This window comes from Anopheles gambiae, chromosome 2, assembly GCF_943734735.2.
Source record: "Anopheles gambiae chromosome 2, idAnoGambNW_F1_1, whole genome shotgun sequence".
Lineage (NCBI taxonomy): Eukaryota > Metazoa > Arthropoda > Insecta > Diptera > Culicidae > Anopheles > Anopheles gambiae.
Window position 1 is genome coordinate 68222110 of NC_064601.1, and position 26602 is coordinate 68248711.

General features: G+C 42.5%; 1 protein-coding gene across 6 annotated transcripts; it reads right to left on the reverse strand.

Moving 5' to 3' along the window:
* Positions 1–1012: 1012 nt before the first annotated feature.
* Positions 1013–25393, reverse strand: LOC1275121 (scavenger receptor class B member 1). 6 transcript variants are annotated; one of them, XM_001688510.2, is made up of 8 exons: positions 25360–25393; positions 24193–24582; positions 5224–5476; positions 4277–4450; positions 3932–4124; positions 3108–3483; positions 2847–2968; positions 1013–2759 (listed from the first exon to the last, which is right to left on the reverse strand). In XM_001688510.2, the coding sequence occupies exons 2-8, from the start codon at positions 24221–24223 to the stop codon at positions 2370–2372; spliced, it is 1539 nt and encodes a 512-aa protein (XP_001688562.1). In that variant the 5' UTR covers positions 24224–24582; positions 25360–25393; the 3' UTR covers positions 1013–2369. The 6 variants fall into 6 exon arrangements, with proteins under 6 accessions (XP_001688562.1, XP_061500351.1, XP_314346.4 ...); XM_061644367.1 differs by having other exon boundaries at positions 25177–25385; XM_314346.5 differs by lacking the exons at positions 24193–24582; positions 25360–25393 and adding exons at positions 9765–9932; positions 16213–16373.
* Positions 25394–26602: the final 1209 nt, after the last annotated feature.

Below are 26602 nucleotides of genomic sequence, written 5' to 3' on the forward strand. Positions count from 1 at the left end.
CAGTGGGAAAATTTATTTATTTGCATTTTTTTTTGTTACTTTTCGTTGATTACATTATTTTGGAGTTATTCCGGTGGGCGCATGTTTGAAATTGATAACGCTGAAAGTATCAATAGAGTTATCAATATGAACAGCTAAAGATACGGTGTGTGTGTGTGTGTATGGGGCGGTTAGTAAAAGCGTACCCATAATCAGAACCGCGTGGCATTCGATCCAGCGTGCTGAACTGTTGCGTAAGCCGGCGAGCTCCATAATGCTCTAGATTCAGTCTACACGCTGCTAGTCACCTAGTCAATCGTCGAACCAATTTGCCATTGATATTGAACCCCTTTCGAACTAGCGTATTTAGCGCAGCAACATTGACCACTGCCACCAAATGAATGTGCGGAATGAACTGTACAAGCATCGAACGAAGATGAATATGCGCAAAACGTCATTTCGTTTGCGCTGCGTGTTATCAAGCGCTGCGGGTCGTTATAGAATAGGATTAGAGTAGTAGAGTGATGTGTTTTTTTTTGTTTATTTTGTAACAGTAGCTCATGGACGATGAACATAACGATCTTTCTATCATCTTGGGATCTTGGCCTGTCATTATGTGTTAGAATTAGAATACAAAAGCTTCGGAAATGGGGAATCTGTTAAATATTTTTACATGCCGTTTTTCTTTCTATGCAAGTACTCACCTTACAAATGTTCTGTCATTTTGATTACTGGGTGAAATAAAACTAAACCGTTTTTTTTATTGATTGTTTATTTCTGTCCACTTTGTTCCATAGTACAAAAGTAACGCTGTAATCTTACGCGTCAGCAACGTGCTACGAAGAAAAAAGTATCTAAATGTACCTATTCACCCACGGGAGTCACGGCATATCTGCGTTTCATCGAGTCATTCTAATCAAACCTAAATTATTCGATACAATCTGTACCCATCACTCGCCTCATAGCGCACATGTAACGGGTTCGCTTGCCTGCCCTATTATATATATAGTCTTACGTGTACAGTGTGTTTGCATTTATTGTTTTGTTGCTCATACCGTTTCCCGTTTTGTAGTTGTTGTTTTTTTTTTGTTGTTTATTGTTAAAGAATTAAATTTTATCCCCACCTGACCTTAGCCACCGTACTATTTATACACTTACTAGCTAAAATATTACATTTTACCAGTACACACAGTGCGGTGTACGATCGTAAAAATGGACGATGCTATGCCAGCAGTAGCAAGAGGATAAACAAATCGTTCATTTATATTTGGCAACTGAAGCACTACGCCGATGTGTCCAGCAAGCAAATGCCGGGCTTGGAGTTGAGCGATTGTCCGAAACTGGATCGCAGTATGGTATGTTTTAGGGAGTTGCCTCTAATTGTCAAATGATTGGCTAATTTTCACGGTCGGTTAAGAACTGTTTTCGGAAGCGAATTTGACCTCCAGAAGAAATTTGAGCGCACATTTTAATTTGAATTTTAAACAAAATTTGAAAATGTTCCTGATCATGTTTAGGTCAGGTCAGTGAAAGTTAGGTCAAATTATGATTAAAATAACAATTTTGAATTGCATTAAACACACACCAAGCACTTAATAAATCGTACGCATTGAGCAAAAGTGTGATGTGTGCAATAATGATAAAAATAGATGCCATTGATTAAAATTTCCTTTTCCTGCACGTTGATCGCTGCAGCAAGCAGGTGCCCGTAACCTAAGACACATACACCATCCACTATAATAGTTGTAAACGATTGTTTATTGCAAAAAAGGCTCTCTTCGTCGTATGACCTCAACCATTACCTTAGATGGCATATGCGTCTTAGCATAAATGTTTCCCCCCTTTTTTTTGTATAAATCACATAGAATAATATAACAATGCAAAACTTTTGTTCATTTGCACTTTCTTTCTAATCCGTACGCTAGGCGTATTCGAGTTTCCCAGTTTTTATAGTTGTTTTAACCTCTGTTGTTATTGCTTTGATCTCCACAAGCGACTCTGTTTTACTTACTTACACACCAATTGGCAATAAAGAATAGAAATTTCCACTTCCATTACGCTGTTTTGGGATACTTTTTCGAATGTGGCATGAAATAATCCCTCCTGATACGATAGCGATAGAGTGTTGAGCGAAGGATGTTACCAATAAACGATCGTGCTTTCGCGATCAGTGTTTCATTTCGACCAACGGATGTCCTTTATCACGCATGACACGATTCAGTATTCCACGAAATGGCTATCAGCCCTACATATATCATACAGCTTGCTTCCGCGATGAGTCTCTTAATGGTTTGCTTCACACCAGTTGCATCGCCGAATATCGTTTGCCTTGCGGCTTACAGGCGAAGAAGTTATAACCGACAGTGCTGCTTAGCGGTACTGTACCGAGTCTAGTTGCTCTTGCTGCTCATACCATTGTCCATTTTGGCCTTCTTCTTGGCTTGATCGACGGACGCCGTGGCCAGATAATTTGAACCTTCCAGATGCAGTGTGCTCTGCCGATGCGACTTTCGCACGAGACAGATTACGGCAACAACGAACAGGAAACCGCCGAGCCCGAACAGTGCGATCGTCAGAATGAACTTCGCTCGGGGCGGTATGTTCGTGGCCACCTTCATCAGGTCCAATATCTCGTCCGGTAGCGAGTCGATACCCTCCTCGAACCACAGGATGGGGAAAACGATGTCAGGGAAGTTGGCAACCTGTTTGATGTCCACCACCTGGCTAACGGCAAGGTTGATCTGGATTCGTGCCCGTGCCCTCAGGGCAGTGCCCATGTCCTGTTCGGTGATACAATAGGAAAATTATTAGCTTTCAGTATGCCGTGCCGTGGGTAATTGTGTCGATGTTGTACGGAAGTTACTTACCGGTTGCACATCAATGAACAGCTGGTGCTTGTCTTTTTCGGGCGGCGAAATACCCTCTACCGCGGTACGTAGCGTTTGGTCAGCCATGTAGAAATGCGGGAAACTGAGCAAAATCGGCGAGTCTGTAAATAGTCAATTCGATTAATTTCGATGAGGAAGTTAGCTATGAAGAAGTACTACATAGCTACTGAAAGCACAACATTCAGTTTGATTCGAATCTTTCAAATCTAACTTGGAAAGCATATCTGCAGCAATACGTACCATACTGGCAGAGTGATACATTGAACAATCCATGAGGTGCGCACGGCGGTCCGGCTGGGCAGTAGCACATATTGTTCGGGTTCTTGTCCACCGAAGCAAACACATCCGGGGACGGTGTGAAGCGGTATCCCTTCACTCCTCCACGGACGGTGACCTCCTTTTCGAAGCTTAGGGGCAACAGTCGGCACAGATCCTTCTCGTAGACATGGAGTGTCGAGTTTTTGGTAATGCGAGGTGGGAAGATCGACCCGTCCGTGCCGTTCAGCCGGTTGCACTGTTCCGACAGCCAGTGAGTTTGGTGCGATCGGCCATTGTACTTGTCAATGATGCCGTACTGGGTGATATCGTCCACACCGGTCCAAACAGTCACAGTGTCCTACAGATCGGTGATGTGAATAAAGCAGCAGATAAAAGATTACAATTTGTCGACAGACGTTGGGATAATTGGATTATCGTCGCATATTTCAACCCGGAATGCGGAAGTACTATGCTTCCTGCTTCCAAGAAGGATCGTTCATTTACATTTTACAAATGTCAGACGATTGACGTCACGCTCTCAGGCGGCACAAGTGGCGGAACTCTTCCATCGGATCGGTCAGATAGAAGAGGTGTAAAATGTCACGTTGTTAATACGGCAAGTACGTGATTTTAAACAGCACCCTAGTGTGTGCGCATACCTCCCCGACGGGTGCTTAACGTTTGCTTTTTCTATTATGAAGATGTCACACAATGCTTACGATCGCACTGGATCGGCCCGATAGTGTTTACATCGCTCGGCAGTTCACCATTCGTCAGTGGGACAGATGGTGGGATCGTTGACTCACCTTCGAGGTGCTGTTTTTGCCGTACATCAGTCCGAACTCTTCATACGGTAGCTTCTGCTCCTTCGGCACAACGTCCTTCGCCAGCTTTAGTAGCGGGTCTTCGTAGCCCCACAGCAATTGGCCAACCGACACTTCAACGAACGGTTTAATCTTCAGGATGTCCATAATGCTCGCCATCGCTAGTCGTAGAAACCTGTTCCCCAAAAGACATCGTAACCGTGCATTAGTTAACACGTGGAGCAATCGGCACCAGTCCGCCGTTGCTATTGAAAGCTAGATTTTTTTTTTCTTGGATTTTTTGGAATGTTTGCTACACCCCTGCTCTTCCAAAGATTCCGTGCTTACCGTGCAGCGTGTTTACTCTGCGACGTGGCGCTCAGCATTGGAATGTTCGGTACGATGACTACATCGTCTTCCAGACCCCCGGACAGGTCCTCGTTGAAGATATATACTCGCTTCTGGTTGTAGCTGATAGTGCCGTTCGGGTTTTCTTTAATGTTGACCTTTTCCCATGTTTGCCTGCAGGAAGAGAGCGGAAAAAATAAACAGAAACGTACGAACAAAAACACTCTCACACAATGATGAAAGGAAATGATGGGAAGTAAAAAAGCAAAATAACATCCAGTCCCAGTTTGTATTCTAATTATGTCTCTAAGCATGAAACCAAATGATTAAATAAAACTATCATCTTTGCATACTGTATTTTGTAGGTTATGCTAATTGCTAACTCAGCTTTGCACATTCAATTAAAGTCCTTGAACTAATCAGCCGATGTGCAAATCAAACAGGATATCGTAACAGAAAATGACCTTCTTTCAATTGGTTCATAGATCTTATAAAAGTTGAATATCGCATATGAATGATATTCATATGCGTTCACCAGGTTAAATGTTTTAACAAAAGTTAAGTTGAATATCAAGTCCTTGAATAACAGCCATGGATGTATGGACTATTCTGCAATGAGTACACTGACAAGTCACAAATAGTTAAGTTCATTAGTGACTTACACAGGCCTAGATCGACTAATGTTGCTGCACCAACTAAGAAGATCTTGATTTTTTAGTATTGATATACTAATACAAATACTGGAACTGAATGGTTTTTTGTTGTCTGATCTATATCACTGCGAAGCTAACTTCTTTCAAAAGTTGAAGGTCACAATTGCAATCAACTCATGCACGATGTCAACCTTTTTACAATTGCGCACGTAAAGACGTCGGTTAGTGCTTTACAAATAGAAGAAAAAAAGATATCTGGATGTACACATCGGTAATTGCGGTTTAATGACTTACACATAAACGTATGGTCCCAGCTCGTCCAGAATGGGTTTGGTTCCGTTGTTCAGGAACTCGTCGGCATTCGTGACGTTGTAGACGAAGATTCTGATGATTGGCTCGACTGGAGGCCGCGACCACCAGCCAAAAGACTGTCCGCCCACCCTCAGCGCTACCTGATGATCAATGATCGTCCTGATAAAGGCCGTGAAACCGAATGTGACTAGAGCACCAAGCACGAGCAGGCTTAGTGCGAACGCTATCACGAACCCTGCGGATGGATACAAATAGGAAATAAATAATAAGTACACTGAACATATAAGAAGTTTATCTAGTGCAATCTTTGCAGCGGGTACCCTTGAGTTATGGAAATGATTGCTAAATATTCTAATATTGCGGCCTGTATGCGATCGATCAAACCCCTGGAGGTGATCCGGTGCCGGTAGCATGTAACACATCAGAAGTTTGATGCCATGGGAAGGCATTGATGCCAGAACGTAGATTTATCGATTAGACGGACAGCTGACCTGCCACCGCGGTGATAAGTTGTCGTGCAAGTGCTCGCCCACCAGAAGGTCAAGATCACCGCGAGGCCGGTGCTAAGGGCAACTAGGTCTCGCACGGGCCAGCAAATGCAAATAAATTAATCTCCAATAGCAAATATCGCGAGATGTGCATCTTTGTTCGTGTTGATTGCATCTCTCTCAGTCTCGTGGTAGCTTTCGCTGGCTTGTTCGACGGAATGCCTTGAGGTGGCGAAGGTGATTGCTTGACTACAAGGGGCCACTGGTTAACGAGGCCTTTTTGCGAGCTAACAAATGAAGAGGCTGGAATTGCATTTCGAGGATGACCTAACCCGAACTCGCCGGTCACCTGCTACGGTGGTTCGGTATGATGCAATGCGCTTATGTCGGTGGTATGGCGGTACGGTTTTGCAGCAGTTTGTGGAACACATTTTTTCCAACGGCTCAAAACCCACCCACCGCACCCTCTCTAATTCACACCCCACTCCATCTCGTGACTACGCCCCGGTAGGCCGGCCATTCCGCTGTATTGCCTTTGTGGTTCGCAAATGACCCGAAGCCGTTGTAACCATGGCTGTCTTGAGGGGTGGTCGACGGGCGAAAAGCTGAGAAAAATTCCCACCTGACTGATTGGTGGAGTCGGTTTAGCTTTTTTTTCTAGGTGGATAATGAGATGGCCGCGGGTAAGCCACGAGCGTAGAAACAAACCCTCTGCACGGTATATGCATTGTTTTATGACCGAACGCAAAGGTAATTCCTCGGTGCGCGGGTATGTGTGGGAAAAACGCACGCCGAAACGATAGCTCACCAGCAGCGGATGGCGCAATAGGGCGTTTGTTTGCCTGTGTAACCGAGTACGTGTGCCATGTGGTTTTTGGTTTCAATTTCGGTTTCAGTTTCTGCTCTGCTTCGATTCTCCTTTGGCGCACCGAAACTAGGTTTCGAGAGTGTCCTTACATTGTCGCTTCATTAGCAGCGTGTCAGCACGTGGGCATTGAACGGGTTTCGGTAAAGAGTCGTCTATGTGGTATGTGACCGCATACAGGGGTTGACACTAATGCTTGATTTAGTTTTGTAAATATGACTCAAACGATGTAAAATTTCTGTTAGAAGGCAACAACTTACACAACTTATGTTACAACAGCGTTCATAAAGATCGATTATGTTATCTAAATTTTTATTTCGAATTATTTCGATATTTTGAAGTCAGTTATCTTCCCCTACAAACTCTGCGCAACATTAACGTTAACATAAGCATACAACAAATAAAACAAAAAAACGCTGCTCATATCGTTCGTTAAGGCTACAATGAAAATTTACCTCAATTCTTTTTCGCTTCATTTACGAACACCAACCAACCGCATATGATCGTTCTAAACCAAATGTTGTTGCGCATAATTGAAGATTCCTTGAACTTCTTGCTTCATGGTACTTTCTCGTACCATTTGCCAAAGACGAAAAAACGGGCTAATGTATCTTGTCGTACCATTAGACGACCAGAAAGCAACCTTATACCGGTGGGTAACGACGTCACTATCATTAACAAACGTCGTAGCTTTGCTACTCGTTGCCTAATTGATATCGCTTCCGTCGGTGACCCTGAAACGGCCATCAAAATTATCCTTCAAACGCCATCGCACTAAACCTCGAAACGTACGTTGAAAGTCACACTAGGTCCACCATCTCAGGTTGTTTCTACCCTCACACAAACACAGCACCACAGCATGCAAGATGGGCAAATTAAACCGGATGAAGCATCAACGTTTGCGGGCCCGGGTACCACGTAGCCGTCGTAGAATAGAAGAGATGAGATTTCCTCTTCCAACGTCATCGGACCGCTCTTCCCTGTCCCTGGTTCGATCTCCGATTTCTTAATTGCCTACGAAAACAGGTCTTTGACCCGAAATACCCTTACCATCTTGGCGAGTTCTATGGTGCATCATCAGACATGCGGGGACCGTTTAGCAGGAAATAGCGTCACGAGCTAAAAACCTGATTCGTTTTATTAACATGCAAATTCCAAAGTCTCGCCGAGTCTCAGCGCAAGCTGTCGAGAAGCTTTAGTTTCAATTTATATCGCACAACATGGTTGGAATGTGTTTGTTTGTGTTTGTTGATTTTAAAATCATATAATGTTGCAATGAGAAATATAAAAACATATTCAATACATTCGAATTTTGAGTTAAGTTGGGGTGAAAAAAAAACTTGTTTGTATAGCCGACTGTACTCTATGTGAAGATGATATGTTCTTACGCGCCTTACGTTGATGGCCTTACATGAAACAACAGTCAATTTCTGGGCAAAAATGTACGCACAAGTGTATACAAATGACTGATTCGTGGACTATTTTTAACACTTTCAATTTCGCCCCAAACTGTTAGTTTCAACAAACTCTCTATTTTTTCTTCCCCAGGGGATAAGTTTAGGAAAAAAAGAAACGTATCAAAATTTCAATCCAATTTTATTCATACTACTTGGTCTTTCATTTACCAGCAATGCATGAGAAAGAAAGCAAGCACAGTCCAAAAAACGAAAGGAAGCACGACCTAAACAGATTGAGGTTTAATCTGTAAACGTTATCTGAAGCACACTAAAGGTTTATTTAAATAGCTGGTGATGTAACGTAACACAATTATTTCTATCTCATGGACCGTTTTCTCACCCCCAAAAGCTCATCCTCGTTGCCATTGATTGCTTTCGCATCGTGTGAACTGCTTGGACGTAGCGCTATTTTCTCATGAATTACTTTTAGCACTGCGACTCATGTGCGATACTGCAGTCTTTGTAACACAACTCAAAGGCAACACCGAAACACCGGGCGCAATGTGTCGCCTTGAGTTTCCGAAAAGGTGTACACAAACCAAGTGCGCATTCGGCTCTTTGCGGTGTGCGCATGACAGCCAACATGGTATTTCGGGGTTACTGCTTTTTGCCGTGGTGTTTTTACAACAAAACACACCTTTTTTTATGTGTGCCATATTTTTGCTTTCTTTGTTTTCCGCCCGTTTGCCTGCGTAGCCTTTCCCCTATCTACCCACGACTTCGCCAACTCCCTTACGCAATGGCAATTTCTTTCCATTAACCCAGCACCAAATCACCAACACTATGCCACGTGCTTTCGGCATGGGGAAAGGAACCGGATTCATTACGTATGGCTCACACCGGCCGCTCTAGACCGAGGGACAGTGTGGAAAGGAACTTTCGTCTCAAGGTGGACGGACGGCGGCTGTACCACATACAGCAATGATCAATGAACACCACTACCACCGCACGTTTGGTTCAACGTTAGCCGTGGCTGATCATAGCAAACCGCACACCAATGGGCGAATGGGTCACAACTCATAGCTGCTGCACTCACGATCACGAAGAAAGCCATGCAGATTTTGCTTCGGTTGCTAAATCCACCGTCTCGGAATAGTGATGGTTGGCAGCGTTGCGCGTTGGTCAGGTGGCTTTCGATCGTTTGCGGCAGACAAAGAAACAGAAAATAGCTCAAAGAGAAAGAACGATGGAAAGCAGTGTGGAGAAGTATTGGTAAAATTGAAAATTGTACATTCCCTGGTAGATGTTCATCATCCACTAACTACAGCGCTGCTGCAAAACAGGCCCTATGTGAATAATCTTGTAGCAGAGTAGAAACTCCAGTTTAGGACCATGTTAATTTCATCATATGAAAATGTTATGCTTTGTAGTAAGATAAATGCTTACTAAGCTTCAAATGACACCGCAAGAGGAAATAAACTCGTACGGAAAGTGAAATACTTTCACTCTATATCATTTAAACCCTTGCATGATAAGCATCTAATTGCTTCCTAATGGATTTTTTTAAACTTTATAGTTAGTAATGGTTTTTTTTCGAATTATACTATTAATTTGATTGCATAGTATTCCATCAAGAAAATTTCATACTAAGCTCCTAAATACTAGATTGGCATCACTCGTTTCCCACAAATGTTTAATTGAAATTGTACAGTTTTAAGCTACCAAGCTCAATATTTGATGGTTTTTTAAACTTTCTAAACGCATCATACTTACACCACTTTCGAAGAAAAGCGCTGGACAGTTTAGCACATAACCGATTGCTTCTGCCGTACATTTTTTATGTTTGTTCCGTCGTGCTGTAGATGGACCGATATTTGTAGATCTATTCCGGCGAGTTGAGGTATGTGCGGGAAAATTTTCCACAATTTCTAAACACTATCGCTATTTTAACGGAAAAAAATATAGAGCCACACATGAATGGAAGAAAAGCCGTGCCACGAATATCTTAGCTACACTTATTACAATCTTTTACGACCAAGGTGATCTGCTTCGTTCACTCCACCATGCGAATGGAATGGTGGAAAATGGAGTCCCTGGTACTAGTTTTACTCTTTGCGCATCGTGAGTTATTCGTTTACTGGTGTTCATTGTTCACTACACGTCTACACTCTCCTTGGTGATCACTTTCGAGGAGGGATGGTGTAAGTCTGCTTTGTTTACACGATATACACGAGCCTGTGAACGATCCGTTCTCTCTCTCGCGATTCGATAGCGTGGCACGACCTTGCATTTATGTCCGGTTTGGTTTTGGGGTATGTTTTGTTTTCATCATTTACGCATATCCCATTTGTTCCGATGATCATTTTGATGATCACTTTAGTTACTTCTACGATCCCGTGGCATACGTATTTAGCTTAAAAAAAAACTCTTAAAATCTTTGCCCTCTTATCAACCAGAAACCGACACCGAAACATTCAAATTAGCTTAATTTTAATGCAGATTTGAGCTGCATGGCTACCATAATCCTTTTTTGTTAAGGGTTTGCGGCCATTTTATCTCACGGACGACCAGTGTAATGAGTCGATCATTGGCTACGAAGTTCGCCTTGTTCATACGGCGATCGCTTGAAGGCAGGCTGCCCGGAAAAGTGATACCCTTCGCCGTCGGAAACCAGTTCTCGAACTCGATCGTCCACAGCCGTACCATGCCAATACTGTTCGTGTTTGTTTATACGTTCGAAAGGTAACACTGGTAGAACGCGGAAGTCAGCCGTTTTGGAGTGCTGTGTGAAGGAAGAAGGTCGTTCAGGGATTGTCTTGTCGTTTTTGTGTTATCAGACTGGTTCATATTTTGTTATTGTTGTTTGTGTATAAGATTAGCATCATCTTCGCATTATCTTGCCAAATTTAAGCTTCCGAAGCCTTTTTGCATAAACTACGTTAGGCCACTCCACGCCACACCATGCGATATCGAACGAGCATGGTAGCGCAACCGAATTGCAACAGCCTCATGAAGCAGGTCCTCGTGCAAATGTCACGTTTGCGATCGCCATCGTCATAGAAAAATAAAACTGGTTGGCGCAAAATGATACCACCGGTAAACGGGGTCCTAACGATTGCTAAACTGAAGAAGAAATATCCTATCGAAAACCCGGCCCGTTCGGGACGGGCGGAATTTGCCGTTCGCCTTCAAGCACACGTTCGGGGTCTGCGTATGGCGGCAAATCAAGGGTTTCAGTGTTGGGCGAACGAACGAATGGCATTATGCAATATATGGCCGAGTATGTAGCAACCATGCAGCAGCAATAGGCCATGTGCACTGGAACGTCGTTTACGTTACCGCTTGCACCGTATCACCGTGCCCATAACGCACTCATTGTACACCATGTGCTCTTGCTGTTGTTCTTATGCGATGAAGAAGACCCCAAAACCGTATGAAACGTTTCGAGTGTGGTAACGTGAGCCCACAAACTGCAGGCTCAATTCTAAAACGTGTCGTTTGACATGTTTCAGGCATAACGCAGAAAAAAGACACACAAATGCTCGTAACAGTAGCGGACGGCTACCAAAGATGTTGTTAGAGTATGGAACTAGTGAGTATCATCTCAGGCACACCGTTGACATCGAACGGACGATGCATTCGTCGCTCGCCATTTCATTTGCCAACGTCTAGTGTATTGATTACTACATTACGCCTTTTTGACGCAGTGCGCAATATCAAACAGCAATCGTCACCAGTTCTCTCATTCCAAACGTCTGGCACGTGCTAAAGAGTGGTCTGCTGCTTCGGTTGTGCATGGGGCTACTATTTTCACCTTCGGTTTTCACCTTATTTTGAAGCATGCGTCGAGATCGCAGGTTGTTCAAACGGCGCTGCTCTCGTGGTTCGGCTCAAATGTCGATTGACTAATAGACGAACTCATTGCTTCAAGCCCGGCCAAGAACTGCTATGTGGTGGTGGTGGTGGGTTTTGAACGAAGGTCACAGCGACATGTTTTCTCCTCTCAAGACGCGCTACATCCTCCGCATGCGTTCGCCAGCAGCGTGCCAATATCTCGTGGCGTTACGAGATAGACGAACGAACGAATGGCACTCAAACATTTGGGCGCTTTTTGGGGTTGCGAAAAATCATCGAGTCAAAATCATCGACCAGATGATGATGACGATGGAGCGGAATCAAATCAACCATCATCCAAATGTGCCACCATCTGTGTGATGTTGTAATTTGAACGCAGCCACGCACCGGTTTCGGCGAAAAAACTTGTTCGCTCATGGTGTATATGTGTGTGTGTTATTTGGTTTATGTGATCTGTGTATCTGTGTGCGTCTATCGCTGTTCTGTTCACTAGTGTTGTGGCACAAATGTCACAAGTCCACACCGTTCGTTGAGGCTGCGTCTAGTGAGGCCAGTCACCCGAACAGTTCCTATTGCGTTAGAAACACTTCTCGTTCAGATCAAACTAGCAATCGACCTGCGTATTGACCAATCGGTCCATTGAATGATCTATTCGAATCGAAAGAATCCCACCAATGGTTCCATTGCCATCGCCGTTCATTAGACACCGCGATTGGGACATTCTGTCTGCTGAAACCGAATCACTCGGAATGGAATTTCTTGAGCAGTTTTCGCACAGGTGACCATCAACAATCTACTGCTACTTCTTCTGCTCGTTGCGTATCGGTGTAATTTAACCAACAACAACAAAAAATACGGCAAAATTGTACCGAAGCATGAAGCACTTTCTATGCAATGTAACGATAACAGCGGGAGGAGCGAATTTCACCAAGAGTGAGATCATCCAAAACACCGCTCTCCGTGTGGCACCCTGGCAACGGATGGTAATGGTTGTGTTCATGCTGATCCATAAACCACCTGCATTGCTGTAAGTCTTGGAACGCGGCTACAAAACGACTCGTTTGCATCGTTTGCATTTAATTAGAGCACTCGTCCGCCAGCCGCCTCTTCTGCGCTAGGTGATAGCCATCATATCACTACACTTTGCTTTCTATTAATTATATCTAGGCTAACAGTGCGCTTGTTGCTCGCAAACAGCCCACAGATACGCTTGCTTTCGATCGCTCAGTGAACAAATCACACTCCGTTTTGCTTATCGATCGATGGATGAGTCGGCCAGCGCACAGGGGAGATGTAGGTAGGATTTTTGCTTTGAAGAAAGCATAAAAATCACCCAACCAAAGGTAACGTTCGGCGTAGATGTATCGTATAGCGTTTTTTTTTATGTTGTTACAACTGCTACTGCTGCAGTCTGAGTGGCCTTTCTATCTTACCCCTCGAACAGTGCACACAGCTCGAGATATTTGTTTTGTTTTGACAAAGTGAAAACGCTACTTCAATCTGCTATGAAGAGAAAAATTTGCAGGCTTATGGATTGCAATGCTTATTAACAGCAGAATGATTTAGTTTTCAAACAAACGTTTACTATCATACGCAGAGCGTAATTATCCTTCGAAAAAGGCGGTGCTTATCTGGAAAAAAGCATCTAAAAACAGTGACGGGTGGTTTTGAAGGTAAAACACTTTTCAAATGCCCTACCAAGGGGCAGGTTTTTATGTTTTGAGGTCACAACCTAGGGTCACCAATGCACGAAACTAAATTAAGCTGCGTCAAGAGCAGAGTGGCACTACTCGTGCTCAGTGGCCTTAGACAAAATTGTTTCTTGCCCACAACGGCTTTAGGAGATTAGCTTAGTCCAGTTTGAAACCCTACCCTCTCTCAGCCTCCTGCACTCACGATGTCATTATCATTTAGTATCAAACAACGACGCTATGTCCTGTGCATTCAGGGTGAACCTTGACGTGTGGAGGATGCTGACAAACTATCTAGCAAACGCTCCATTGGGGTAGAGACGTGCCGTGGCGGGAAGGGAGTTAATTGCCGGCTATATAAACCATTGCTCTTACGTCGCTTAGAACAAGTTACTTAATTGTAGTCGACCCACGGGTAACTCTCCTCCCCCTCCCCTCCTCCTCTCCCTCTTTCCCAACAAGGATTATAATACTAGGCAGCGTCAATCGTGAGGTTCGATGTGGCACGGGCTGTAAATAGCACCAGCATATGGATGGAAACGAAACGGTTTGAAACGTGCCTCAGTTGATACTGTTGGAAATTGCTTTTTTTGCATTATTATTGCACTTCCCCTGGGTCCCTGGGTTGTACTCTAACTGGGAAGCCCATTCGCAGCAGCCCTGCACTCCCGTGACATCAATTGACTTCACTGTAAAGTCCGAACAATGTGAACCCCTGCTCCATTGGTCCGGCAAATAACCGGCATTGCAACAAAGAAAACAACAAAAGAAAGTCAGCGAAACGGATAATGTATATAGACACGGATGTTTGTAAAGACCCAAGCCATTTCTTCCACAAACATCCGCCTTTAATCGAATGAAAAGGGAAACCTTCCAATGGTTTAAAATATTCATTTCCGTCACACCAAGACCAATCGTAAACTTTCCTGCCAGTAAACGGCTACAACGTGACACATAAACTGTAGTTTAAATTTTTCTCACGATTATTTAACGTTTGAAAAGCGCTGCAATCTCGCCTGTGGCAGAATTGTACTGTTATAAAGCATTTTACATTTGCTTCTGTGCAATCGAGCGAGGCGCAGATAAAACAGCTTACGACGGTCTACTTTATCCAAATTCAATCAACAGACGAGTTTGCACAATGACGCTCCATGAAAAGTGAAGCATTCATCAAACACTTCAATGTTAATGGGCCACAAATTGGGAGAGAGGCCACGTTCGTCGCTTGCCGTATCGTGCGAGTCTTTTGTTGCTGTTGTCATACACGACCCAAATCTCGTCTCTCCAACGTTCGAATCGGTGACGGGGACATGGACGAGCAGTCAGTTAATCTTTGTGGCATGTAGAAGGCTTTCCAACCGTGCACAGATACTCCTTCCGGTCCTTCCTCGTCATATGTCGTATGCGGTTGGTCAAATGCAAGGTCGTAAACGAGCCAAGCGTTCGGATCCAGCTCGAAGCGAATAGTTACGCGAGTCACGGGATCATTCCACAGAGGTGTATAGGTAATATTACTTCACTACACTGACGGCTAGAAATTGCATACAGCAATCTTGCATCTCGTAAAACTAGTTTCTAGCCCGCTTGCAATCGTTCGAGACAGTTCTTAACGTGATATTCCCCTTCTCTCAGGCTCACAGGTGGCAGTGCTTCCCAGCTTTCAAAGGTACTCTGAACCCGATTGGTAGTACACACATTACCAGAAACATATTCACACATTCGCGTACAAGTCTGATCGATAAATGAAGAAAACCGAACGAATCCTCTGAACAGAAAATTTAAAAAAAAACACTGCTCCTGGCTTGCATTTACAATGCAGAGTATAATAATATAAGACAATACAAAAAAGCATACGCGGACACGTTATTGGGCAACCGGGACGGACATGTTTTCGCCACTTGCACCACTGATCCTACACATTCACATAGGGTGTGCACAACACACCGTTGCACTGGTTAAATATTTATCAACCCCACAAGCGAGCTGTTTTGCTACGCCCGTGTTCAGGAAACAGTAGCTCTGAGCGAAATGTACAACCGATCGGTGTAAGTACGTTTGTGTTCGACCGTTTCTCGGCACTGGTAAACTCGTTGCACAACGTACACTTCAACTTTAGCAAAATTCCACTTTTAGCAGCAGCGACCACAGAAAGAGTAGTATTCGGAGATTGGATTTATTTAGCGGTCACATTTTTTGTATCGTGTTTTCCTATTCTGCCGGATTTTGGATATTGAGGCCGATTATCTACCCTTTCCCATCGACACACACGCACACACACGCAAACACATATAATCACACATGCTCACAAACGCACACACTAAATATTCATCTTGACACATAAGGGTGGCGATTGCAAAAGATTTTTGTACAGCCCTCTCACAAAAAAACGGCTGTGTCACACGTTCCTTTCCAGTTCGCCCAATTCACCACGTTCTCATTGCTGCACTCGTTTGTCCGTTGATACTCGCACCATGAACGAGAGTATGTATGATTTAAGAAAAAAACACTAAACGTGCTCAAGTGAAATAAAACTGCTATGGGACTGATTCGAACGAGCCTGGGAGAGCAAAACATGAAACAGTGAACAAATAACTCATACGAAAGTACACAAAATCATACTGTTAAACTAAAAAAAATCAACAACACTAGATTAAATCGGTTACGTATGAAGGTACCAGTAGAAATGTGGTGGGAAAAAGGTGTGAATGTTATTTTGTAAATCACAAACGAAACAAACAAAACGACAGAAACAAAAAAAAACCGCAACGCACGAACCACAGCACGTTGCGTGTGCGCGCTTCAACGTTCACTCGAAAACTGGTCCCGTGGACGTCTTGTAAGCAATTCGAAGTCCAACTCATGCTGTGTTTTCCCCATCACCAACCAGACGATCGTCGTCCACAACGACGACGACAAACCTCGATCGCTAGCCGCAGCGATCACCAAGACGCGCGAAATCAAATAACGACGACGGTGACTTAGCGGGCGCACTGTAGAGACTTGAGCCTTTCGGAATGCTTAAACCAGTATGCCGCAGTCAGTGTGTTGGTGCAAACTATTCGCTTACATCTGTGTGGATGATGGTGGGCCGCTGCAGACCTGGTGGTGAGCTACAAATTACTACTGCTCCACTACTTATTGAGCTTTGCGGAGCATAGGCGCGCATTGGTGTAGATTGATAAGTCTTAGGAAGAGCACCGAAACAGTTGCTATCAACACGAGTATGTAACATTTTGGAAAAAACACTATACAAGTATAATGACACGTTCTTATTGACATCTGTGTTTACAAACAGCGAAATGCTATTATTATAACAATAGTAATAATATTATGTACTACACCTCTCAATGTAAAATTTGTTACATATAAGGTGAATTGTGTATATATTGTATTCGTTGTTACAACTGTTTTTGTACTGCTGTTGCAAAGAAATGATTTTAAAAGAGATGTATAGTGTTTCAAATATTGCGTTTAACGGAGTAGGTCTGTCAATGGTTCAGTAATGAAACTGAAAATGAATTCAGTAAACTATCCATTGTTTCGGAAACGATCCATTTTATAAAAAAAAAAAGATCATGTCGTTTAAATTGTCACATTTAACATAACAAATATTAAACAAGACAATATTATTTTTTTAATAAAGTATATAAGTAAAAGTATGAAATTTTCAGAAAAATGTCAAATAAAATAAAACAAGAAGCTTCACTTGGAGTTCACAAGGTAGTATGCACGAAAGTGCAGAGCAACACAAAGTCTTATTCTTTACAAATTGACCTAGTACCTCAAAAAGAAGTAATTCATGCATTCATAGTTCTGACATTTCGCTTTTTTTTTAATACAAAATACTTTTCAACCATTACCACAAGCCACGGAGCGATTGCTAACGCCAAGGAAACGAAGGAATTACCTTCCACAACTAGGAGCTGTTTAAACCGCACGGACAGTACGGTTGGTTCATGGCTTTTTTTCTATTTTGCCCATTCCCTGCAGCCGCCCAGCCGCTCTCCGTCCATAAACGTCTTAATGTTCCACAGCCATTGCAAGGCACCGCTCGGGGCCGCTGGAAGGGAAACTTACATGGGGCGGTATACAGTGTTTTACTATTGTGCGCTTCGTACGGTGCAGACCGTAAGCAAGCCGGGAAGAACCGGAGGTGCTGAGCCTGCACATAAGCCGCACGCGGCCTCATGTACCGCTTTCTTTAATTTCTTTAACGCACGATTAAGCAATGTTTCCATGCCCGGGACTGACTGCCCCATTGTATCTTTAGTGCTTCTAGAAGCTGGATTTATGGCGTATGTTAGTGGTAGTGTTGAGGGCTGACGTTGATCGTGCATTTTTTCTACTTTTATTGATACTGTCACCCTGCTGGTGTTTCTCATTCGCTGGACTCGGTACAGCGGTAAAGAGATGGTGGATGCTCTTCGCTGGCCAAAGGCGTTGAAACATGACGGCAAAAACATCAAACCTTGAACTCAAATTGACGAACCTCGCACTGTGTAGCGATTCTCGCCCAACCGCCAGGCGAACAGAGTCACGGGAAGAATTTAATTTCCATTACCGTCAGTGCGGTATTGTAAAAGTAATTTTTAAAAGCTAGACGCTTTTGTCGTATGATGCTTTCGGCTATGCATCTTGACGTGTTCATCTTTCATCTTGACCTGATCGTTGACGTAAGATCTATTCAGACGGAGCCATTGTCACATATCTGAACAATGGATCTATTTATTTATTTATTAAGTTTACAAAGAGCGGTTCCATGGTACAGTCGTCAAATTGTGCGACTTAATATCATGTTTGTCGAGGGTTCAAGCCTCATATGGAGCGTCTTCCCGCACCAAGGACTGACTACCTAGCTGCGTGGTACTGTGTTGAAAGCCTGAGGACGGCATGACTGCGTAGATCGTTACGGCAAATAGGAGAATTTATTTAGTTTTTTACGGCCCTGTCGTTTTGTGTACAATGAATTTAGTTGTAAGTAATCTTTGTTTTCTGTTAAAGTGCGTTTGAATATGTTTCACCATGGACAAATATTTCAAATAAGTCTGTTTAAACAAGACAAACTGCCGTCAAACAATGTTTATTTGTGCGAATTAAATAGGAAAGTAAACAACAAACTTTTTTCAATAGCCATGGTCAAAAACAATAAAACCACTCTGCCAATGTCTGCCTATATATTTGCTAACGCAGAGACGCCAACGGAAACATTGATCAAAGCCAACACCAGACGCGCTAATGAACCATGGGACACTATGCCATGGTTGATCTGTTTCGATGACAAATTACCATTGCTTCCATGGAACGAGACATTGGATCATTGCTGAAGGCATGTCAAAATCGGTAAGCTACTTCAAATTCAGTTTCTAATCACCATTGGCCTCTATCCATCTTAAGGTCGTCGGACATCGGGTGTCACGCTCACACTGGTCAAGCGGCTGATTGAGGTTGAAAGATGCACTCATCTTAGAAAGGGACCACGAGCGGTGGGCAAGGACAGCGAAGGTCTTCTCTTTCTTTGTTTTTCTTTCCTCTCATTCGGAAGCACACAGATATTGCCGGTGTCAGCAAAAATAATCATAAGCTCGGCGAGCTTTGTATTATTAGCAGGGACGAACCAACGTTGGCAAAACAGCACGAACAACATTGGGATAAACTGCTGACGCAAAACGATCAACATAACTTTGTCCATCGGTTTAGCTCGTCACCATTTCATGGTCTCATCTTTTTCGCCACAAACCTCGGGTATGCTGAGTAGACAAAATTAGAGGTAACCAAAACGGTGGCAGCTAAAGTCCAGAAAATTAATCACCACAGAACGGAACGATGAAATGCGAAAACTACACAAACAAATGGAGAACAGCAAGAACGAACGCGGCTTGAAATGTACCTCAAAACACTAGATTGTTTATTTTTAGGAAATCCATTAGCAAACGCTTCCGATGGTAGCATTATCAATACTGAGTTCTCTTCGTTTATTTATTCGTAAAATATTTAATCTTTTGGTTCAGTTCTTAACACCCGGCAACGCGATTTACCTAAAATTCTGTGTTTTGCATAGTGGAAATGCAAGAAGCTTCATCCACTATGTGTTTTGTGACGAGATGGGTTTCGGTAAACATGCTTAATATTCATCTTGATTATATATAACCATTAACGAAAAGGTTGCTCTTGTCAACCTGATTTGATACGTGTTTACGTATTGATAGCAGTATATTCTATCACTAAGAGTTTTACCGTGTTTTCAAAGAATGGCATTGTGTATTTAAGGTTAAGAATTATGCACCTAAATGTTGAAGAATAAATGCTATCACACAAACCAAATTACATTTAGCCAAGGTCGTTAAAATACAAACGTCTCATACAGATCGTAAGTAAGTGTAACACGCAAAGAAAATGATTCACATCATTAGGTGTAAATTATAGGGAAAAGATTTATCACTTTTCACAATTAGCCAATTATTTACGCTTCATCACGTAATATTTGATCCACGTGCGGTCAACGGGTACGAGTGTGTCTCTCCGATGCGGATTTCGATGTTCATTAATAACGAAACGGAGAATGGTGCGGTGGATAGTAAATGATTCTCGCTAACGATGAGAAATGAGCTAAGATTCTTTTTCGAGTATGAATATACACTGCTAACACAACCGCATTGATTTGCTCTGGTATCGTTCCAATTTACAGAGGTGCAATCATCCGGGATAAACGTGATGTGCATTTTGCGATGCTGATACGATCGGATTTTGCATCTTATCTCGCACAGTCGACCATGTTGTGTTAGCAAACTATTTTTTAATTACGCTGCCGGCGGGATCAATGGTGTGTGGTGGAGTGGTGGTGTGATGAGGTTGGGAAAATTCACATCAGTTACAGAATGAAAATTTCGGTGCTGTTAGTTCCGGACGATCAGGGAGCCTGAGAGAGCATCACGTCGCTGTCGATTCGCTATAATCGTAGACACGAGCTGCTGTGCTGAGCATATTGCTCAACCGTGGAATAGAGCTAAAAACCAGAAAACAATCAAACAACCGCAACCGCTTGAACCAGCACTGCCTTCGATCGTCCAGCTTGATAACCGTTTTTTTGTAGACTACGATTATGCTAATTATCTCAAATGTTGTTCTGACTGATAAAAACACATGCATTGGAGTGAGTCGTACTCAGCCTCCCGTAGTACAGCAACGATGTGTATCGTTGTAGATCGTTGAAAGGTGACTCGTTTCTTCTGACCTTCTAACAATTGTGTATAATAAGGATCGATAGCGAGTGGCACCGAGGTGACAGCGCCAGAAAGTGGCATGGGCAAGGGGGTTTTAATTGCTATCACTGGGAAAACATGTTTTCTAGCGGTGATATAATTCAATTGGTTTAGAGGCGTAGTAGGAAAAAGTCGTAGATCCTTCGTGCGGCGGGTGCGTTACTGAACCGGACGCAAACGTTCAAACCACTTTAAGGGTAGCAATCACCATCGCTGTTACACGTCACTGGACAGCGATTTGCGTGAGGAACAGAGCTTCCTGGAACTGGGCTGGGCAGAAAGCTAGCATTATGAATCAACGGCGGGCAACACATCTTGCGATGCGGAATTTAACGAATACCAATACTCAAATAGAATCTGTTATTGATGCGTTAATGCGAGTTTTTTTTTCTCCATTGACCAATAATTGAAGACGTACGGTACGATCATAGCTGTATAGAAAATGACGAAGCTTTTTCGAATTTCGGCAAGAACCTTTTCGAGTGTTGACGGCGTGGTATTATTCGATGAAGAAGTTCTTTGGAAGCAAATATAATTCAAGAGCAATCTAAAAGGAACTGAAGTTGTTTTTGTGTTTTTAAATTTAGACATGATTAAGAATGACTCTTAATTTATATTGGAATGTTATTCTATTGGTAAAATGCAGGCCTTGGAAAAGTAACTTCTATAGTAATTGTTTGATCGCGTTCATTTCGCAACCCCGCAGTGACATACTTTGGTTTTCTTCGAACTCTTATTTTACAGCACCATGTAGATCGGATACACCAACAGTAAAGCAATATTACAACGCAAAAATCGAAAAAGGCGTAGTTCGAATGAAAAGGTGAAACTATTGTGATGCTCGGGTATTATAGGCACAATGTCTTTCAATGGTTCATTGTGCTTACAAGGATTCGCACGCAGTACGCCCGTCTAGTCATAATCGAAGGTCATATTCTGCATACAAGCTGCGCGCGCAACCTTTTACGATTGGTCAAAGTACCCCTTTGCATACCGAATGCGGTTTGGTGGGTTGGTTACTGTGCATCACCACATACAACTCAATCAGCACGCTAATACTGACCTTACAATAATGATTCTTAATGGAAGTGCGTGAAAACGTGATCACCAAGCGTTGGAGAATACTAGAATTATAAGTCGTACGATGTTTAAAAAGATAAAATTATTGTTTCTAAACTCTTTCCATACACCGTTGTACATGCCAGTATAATAATAATTGTTCTATGCTGGACCTAATACGAATGATACCTTTATTCGATCATATAAACAAATACATTATTATTACTTTAAAGGTGAATGTAATATAAAGGTGAATATAATAAATATTTTGGCAAATATAGTCAATATCTACAATCTATAGTAAACAATTTCATAAATAGATAAGTAAAATACAAAAAAAAAAGATTGTGGTGCAATAGAGCTAACTCTAAAAACCGCCACCATTCAAATCAAAACGTACACGCTACTCGGGTTGCATACATCGCGGCGCTTATGGCCAGTGCTGTCCAACTTCATAAGTCTGTACTTGCTAGTGATCGCGTGCCGTAAGTGCAATAAAACGAATTTAGATGTTTGCATACATATTGCATATTGCATTGTGTAAACATTTTCAACCGGCTATCGTGGTTGAAGTGCATATGGATGAAAGCAATAGGTGATTTCATTCAATTCATTTCGCCTAGATTCCATTTGGTACTATTGACATTGAAGCAGACGCAAAAACACTACAGCACATTGTAGCAACACCAACCGACCTAGCATTGATCATTTGGTAACGAAGTCACGCATCCACACCGATAAGTCAATGAAGGTTGTGGAGTATTTCTAGTCTTGTTTACTTCCCCGCCACAATTACCAGCACTCGGTCATTAGGAACGCACTTCGCATAGACAACAAAATAAAACATTCACATTTTGAGGAGTACTTTGAAATTTACACTACCTTATGTGTCGAGAAATCATGGACGAGCATTTTTTTCGTCTTTTATTTCTAAGGAGACCGTTGAGGGTCATGTTTGGACTTCATTGTTAACAATCACCTTTACAATTACCATAAGAAACGGTGTAATAAAACATTGAGCCTGTGACAATGAGGAAGTTGATGGGCAGTTGATATAATTGCTCCAAAATCAATTAACCTGATCGAATGTCGAGCTACGCAATAATAGTTAATATAATAGTTATTATTTAATATTTTCAGCACAGGCACAAGAACATTGGCCAGTTATTGTTCAATTAATCACCAATATTTTGGTTTATTGTAAACATAAGTTTTGGTAAATAATAAAATTAAAGTTATTTTTGACAACAAAATCATTGCTGACGTTTAGTTTAGTAGTTTAGTGAAAAAAGTCCAGTTGGATACATCAAAAGTTTCACATTATCATTACATCATTCATTTTCCCTTTGAAAAGTTTTTATTTTTTTTAACGATTTTTTTAACAATTGTTTTATTCAATACTACGTATGTAAACCATTTATATATTTTTATTTTAAAACCATTAAAACAGTTTACCGGGTTTATTAAGTTTCAAGTTACACAATTAACGGTTTAATTTTGAACAACATGATGTTTTCAACACGATTTTCTAGCTTTTTCTAACATGTAGCGTATTAACAGAAGCAAAAGTTCTGTAAGCAAGCTGGTACAGTTACTGCTAATTAACAGCACGTTACCCGAAAGGAATTCATTTGCGCATCTGCACGCTCATGTGGCAAAAATTTCGCAGAGCCAGAGGGTGTGTATTTATTTTAGCGGAGCTAAAACCTTCAACATCAACCAAAACCCTAAATGTAAGCAAGATCAATTATCGCTTCACATCCCAGTGCACGCGCTCGAACCGAAGCGATTCAATCCGTCATGCCAGCGCGGTGGAAGTTTTCGGTTGCGTTTTTGGATTAGTAGACGCCGTAGTGTTTTCCTCTGTGCGTGGTTCGCGAAACCAAGGATCTTAGCACGGCATGTGACCTACTGACAGTGAAACTGATCGATTTCTCGGTCCAAGCGGAGGCTACGTTCCGTTTTCTGTTGTTGTTTTTGTTTTCTACCTTAATTTGCTATACTCAAGTTTGCGCCGGAATCGGTTTTCATGCGTCGGTTAGCAACTCCGAACCACGCAACCAATTCGCATGCAGCACGACATTGTCGTGCAGATATAGAAAAGAGAGTGAATGTATGGGGCACCGAAAAAATAGAATTGATACCACACGCCGATGCGCACTGCATCGGGGAAATGTATTTGCTTTTTTATTGCTACTGCTTGTGAAAAGAGAAAATTTCCCTCCTCCGAAACGGGTCATATATAGTTTTTTTGCATCAAATCGAAATTGGAAAGGATTCCGTACAAGAGCGAGATGATTCATATTACGTTACGATACATTTTTTGAAAGCACTTACACAGCTTAAAGTTGCGCCTTCCGAGAAACATGATGAGTTGTTCCTTTTGGGGTTTTCTCGTCGCCTGGTACTAGTGATCCGATATGGCCGATGGCAATACTAGACGCTTGCAGATCGTTAAATCGTGTTGCACTTCTGTCGAGCGCCGAAAGCCCAACGTGGTGCTGGTCGGTGTCGGATGATGTCAACACACCACAGTTTTCGCACAACAATCACAGAAACACGCACGTATAACCACGATCGCACTTGATCCTCACCTCAGAAGTGGAGGCCACGCGTAGGTGCGTTTGTTTGCTAAACTGAACTGAACACTCAAAATTAGGGGAATTTTTATTTTGCAACCTAGGCGAACTCGGCACGCGGACTCACGAAAGCAATATCGACCGAAAGCTGCGATTACAAGTAATAACGAAAACAATATTGGTTAAAAAAGATTACGGTATAAGGCGAGAAGGAAAAAAGCAGGAGGAATAATTAGAAAGCTTTTTAGCAACTTGGCGAACAACCGGAAGTAAAAGTGAATTGGAAGTTTAAAAGAAGCATACGGGGAATTGAAGCATCCGCGATGCAAAATGCCAACAATATGGATGATGATGTGGAGCGCGCTTCAGAATTGGTCAGATAGTGCCGATGGTGTAATGCGTTCACGTCATTGCTCACTAACAACGGCTTCCACACAGCCCGAAAATTATGTCAATGATACATATTTCGCACTTCAGGCGAATTCAAATATATCACACTCTCCACGCTATTCTTTGCCCACACTAATCGTTTGCAATATGACAAGCGAACTGATCATCATCGGTGGCACCGTTACTTTCTTTCCTCAGCCTAGACCGGAGCGATCCGGAGACCGCTTGGACCGCGACCGAAATTTTAACATCCGTAACGGGATTGCGAGCTGCAAAAAACAACAAACTGAAAACTAAACACACCACCTTCACCCTCGCGCACCACCACATACACACAGACGCACTCGCCTACCGGACGATGACGGAGGCAAAAAGGGCACACGCTTGGGCCACAGCACAACAACGAAAGAAACCGCTAACCGGCTAGTGTACGCATACGCAAAGCAATCACTGAAGGACTGGGGGAGCTGAAGCTGAACCTAAAACGTATATCCGACTGTGTGCTGGACGGTTCCACCACGCCCGCGAGACTTACTTCCGAACGTGTCGAGTTCAACCAACCGACTGAACCAACCGATGTAAGTTGCGCGATCGTATGCGATCTGTGGTGCGTTTCGTGGGGGCTGACCACGGTATAGATTATAGTTTTTGCTTTCTTGCCTCACCATAACCCTTGCTTACGATTCATTCGTCTGAATGAAACTAGCATTCGTGCTATTGTATTCTATTTCTAAAAAAGATATGCTTTGATGTTAAATTACGCATTATGATTTTTTTGTGTGAATTTCTGTCAGCTCTTTTTATTGGCCAAAAAGCTTCAGTTTTATCGATTGTATCCGTCATACACCCCGAAGGGTTAAGCGCTAGTTTCAATACACTCTGGAACAGGCTTTTAAGCTGTTGGCATGTGGAGGACGCTAAATGTAAACGTGTATGCGCTGGTGGGGCTTTCCTTGATTTCATTTCATTACCTTCAGCTTTTGGCATCGACGATTCGGTCACTCATCGAAAGACTTCGATGCAAGTCAACCGGGACACCCAAACTGGCTGGACAGAGTGTTTACTAATGTTCGAGAGTGTTATTTGTTTGTTTAGTTGTACTCAGTCATTCCAGCAGCTGGATGTACCCAAACGATGCCAGTTATTGGCCAAGTCAATCCGGAAGCGTTAGATTCTTCCACACAGCATAAACCTTGAGAAAGAAAGTTAAACCGCAGAACAACAGACCACACACGCCACGGTGCGGCGTTCACGGGGGCAGCAGCAATGAGCAAAAGTGCTGATGAATTATACAAAAATGTTAATGTTTTTTTCATACGTTGTGTGGTGAAACTCTGTCCCGAAAAGAGTAAACCTTATACGTTATAGTAACGTCCTCTAGCCCACACGAACTCACCAACAGCGTTCCATTCCGTGGGTGAAAGAAATGGTTGCAGCTGATTATATTAGAAAGGTTAGCGATTTAAAAGCTGTAATATATATGTACATTTGAAGAAGTATATCGAAAGTTTATCACAAGAAAACGTAACGAGAATTATGAAGTTTGAGAAGTATTTTTTTAAATTATAAAAAAAAAACTTCAGATACATTCGATAGTCAAGATTAAGGCATAAAAATTGTTTTTTTTTATGTTTATCAGAATATGATATATTAGAAGACTAATTAAAACTGACCTTGTAATTTTCCACTAACTGGAGGGAACCAGAAAAAGAAAATCGCGTATGATGTTTCTTGTTCAACTTGTTCAGCCTGTTCTCTGTTTAACTCTATTATTGATT

Coding starts and splice junctions, on each gene's coding strand:
- LOC1275121 (XM_314346.5), bottom strand. CDS start 9,825: ATGTACGGCAGAAGCAATCGGTTATGTGCTAAACTGTCCAGCGCTTTT. Junction 3,484..3,931: donor GCAAAAACAGCACCTCGAAG/GTGAGTCAACGA, acceptor ACCGATCTGTAG/GACACTGTGACTGTTTGGAC. Junction 2,760..2,846: donor TGTTCATTGATGTGCAACCG/GTAAGTAACTTC, acceptor ATCACCGAACAG/GACATGGGCACTGCCCTGAG.